Consider the following 2539-nt stretch of genomic DNA (forward strand, 5'->3'; position numbering starts at 1 on the left):
CCCCACCCCTCTGCACCTGCTCCGCCCCTCCTGCCTGATTCTCCTCCTCAGACTCAGAGCAGCTCTCCGTCCTCCCTGTGATGCTCCTCGGCTCGGCGGCGCTCAGCTCCGGTCCATCCATGCAGCGGAGGACCCACCGACACGTCCTGGTCTCCGCCGCGGGAAAAGCGCGCACCGAGCGGCGGATGAGCAGGGAAATGTAGCGGGAGGGGCTGGGGGGGTCAGAGAGAGAGAACCGGCGGAGGAAAAGACGACCCCGGGGAGGTGCGGGAGTCCCATCAGACAGAGGAGGAAGAGGAGGAGAGTTCCACCGGGACGGGGAGGTGGGGGGAAGGAAGAGGATGCTGATGAGAGTTTGATTCGGACCCGGTTCTCTGTTTTCTGTTGGGTTTCCGGGCTCAGACAGTGGATTTCAAGGTTCTGGAGTCCGGCTCAGTCTCTCTCTCCGATGGGTTCGCTGTAACTTCACCATGAAGTCCGTGTTCTTCAGCCGGTTCTTCATCCTGCTGCCCTGGGTCCTCATCGTCATCATCATGATTGACATCGACAGCAAAAGAACCATCCGGACTCCGGCGTCCTGGAGGACCGGCAGGGCTCTGCGGACCGCGCGCTCCGCCTCCTCCGCCTCGGGGGTCTCAGCCGGCACCCAGCAGAACCAGTCGGCGCTGCCGATCGTCTACGCCATCACCCCGACCTACACCCGACCGGTCCAGAAGGCCGAGCTGACCCGGCTGGCCCACGCGTTCCGCCAGGTGCCCCGGTTCCACTGGATCGTCGTGGAGGACTCGGCGGGGCGCACGGAGCTGGTGGCGCGGTTCCTGGCGCGCTGCGGGGTGCCGTACACGCACCTGCACGTGCTCACCCCGCGCAGGTTCAAACGGACCGGGATGCCGCGCGCCACCGAGCAGCGGAACGCGGCGCTCGCGTGGCTCCGACAGCACCGCAGCAGGCGGGACGCGGGAGTGGTGTTCTTCGCCGATGACGACAACACGTACAGCCTGGAGCTGTTCGACGAGGTGACGTCACTTATCTGGGGTTAAATGAAGGCACGTGGGCAGGGGATGGTAGGCTAGTTGAGAGCAACAACAACACCTGAACAGATGATTGACAGCAGAGTTCTGCTGGTTTATTCAAATAAAAACTAAAACTGAAATCATATCTGTCCCGTTAACACCAGTATGAAGTTTATTTATGCATAGCCTATCTGTTATACATTATTTTATTATATTTTATCTATTTGCACAACCAATATAGGCTTATACTTGAAGTTGATTATGAACTTCAAACCGTTCAGTTAATATCACAACAGATTTTAGAGTTGTGGGGTCGCACAGCGTTGTATACAGATTGCATTTTTCATTGACAACTTGTGCTAGCTTTAATATGTTTCATGTTTCAACTACCAACATTTATACCTAAACACAAAGACATAACCCAGAGGTTGAAGCCAAGATGGGACTAGTGCCCCTGCAGGCTGGTTGAAGTACTGCAAATTGGATCAACTGGTCAACTAAATTCCTCAGGGAGCTAGTAAAAGTGCTCAGGGGCCAAACATCTGGTACTATTGTCATCACATATATTTAATTTAGTTTTATTTTAAATGAAGGTGGACTCAGGCCTGTTGTAGATTATCTAACAGGATCACCTCTGACAAAAATATTGGTTATGTCAAAATTTCACTTTCACTCATTAATAATAGTTATTTTTTCATTCAAGGTCAAATTTTATTTTAGTTGAACTCAGATTACTTGAACAAAGCTGTTACCTTTCTGTTATATTTTTTAAATTACAATTTCCTATGGTTATACGTTGTTACAGGAGGTTGTGGTAGAACAGTGGTTAGTGTTGCAGCTAAACCCACAGCGAAAGGTTTGAGCCCAGGTTGTGTCAAGAAGGCCATCCAGCTTAAAACTGTTGTCAAATATTGTAAGTTTGCTCACTGTGGAGGCTGCTGCAGAACAGAAGAGCTTGAGGGTTTGCCTCATAAAGTTGTGCAACAACATATTAAGTTTGGGGTACCATTGTTTTGTCAAGGCAATATTCTTTATTATGTTTTTTTAAATAGTTCTGGTAAAAAAAAAATCGAAATAACCCTTTTTTGTGATATTGTCAGTTTCAGTTTATTTCAGTGACCTTTAAGGAATTTTATTCTCTTTAACCAAAATGTAGAAACACATTGTCTATAGAAGAACTCTGCAGCCAGCGGGGTGTTCCAACTTCCTGTTGTGGAGTGTTGTTGAGCATTCAGAGCAGATTTAATGAAGGGGGGGGGGGTCCTAACTGTGCGTCAGCTGCAACACAATAATCCTTTCATGGATACAAACAATCCTGCAGAATGAGTCTGATTGTTCCCGAGTACAACCTTTCAGAAACACCTGCCTCCAGTATGGAGGACCAAACCTATCATTATTGGAAATAAATGTATAAATATATAACTGGCGTATTAAAATAAATTATAGGGTCAAAAAGAAGTTTGACAAATAAATTATTGTGCCATTAAATCAATTACATCAATTATCCATCCATCCATCCATCCATC

The 2539-nt window shown here is 48.2% G+C and overlaps 1 protein-coding gene across 1 annotated transcript in view; it reads left to right on the top strand.

The window, feature by feature from the left end:
• The first annotated feature begins 45 nt into the window (after positions 1-45).
• The window catches only part of b3gat2 (beta-1,3-glucuronyltransferase 2 (glucuronosyltransferase S)), a 53061-nt gene continuing 50567 nt past the window's right edge, over positions 46-2539 (top strand). The window contains exon 1 of the mRNA XM_014005033.1: positions 46-1016. Coding sequence (XP_013860487.1) covers positions 471-1016 — 546 coding nt within the window. The 5' untranslated portion in view covers positions 46-470. The remainder of the gene's footprint in view (positions 1017-2539) is intronic.

This window comes from Austrofundulus limnaeus, unplaced genomic scaffold, assembly GCF_001266775.1.
Source record: "Austrofundulus limnaeus strain Quisiro unplaced genomic scaffold, Austrofundulus_limnaeus-1.0 Scaffold28, whole genome shotgun sequence".
Lineage (NCBI taxonomy): Eukaryota > Metazoa > Chordata > Actinopteri > Cyprinodontiformes > Rivulidae > Austrofundulus > Austrofundulus limnaeus.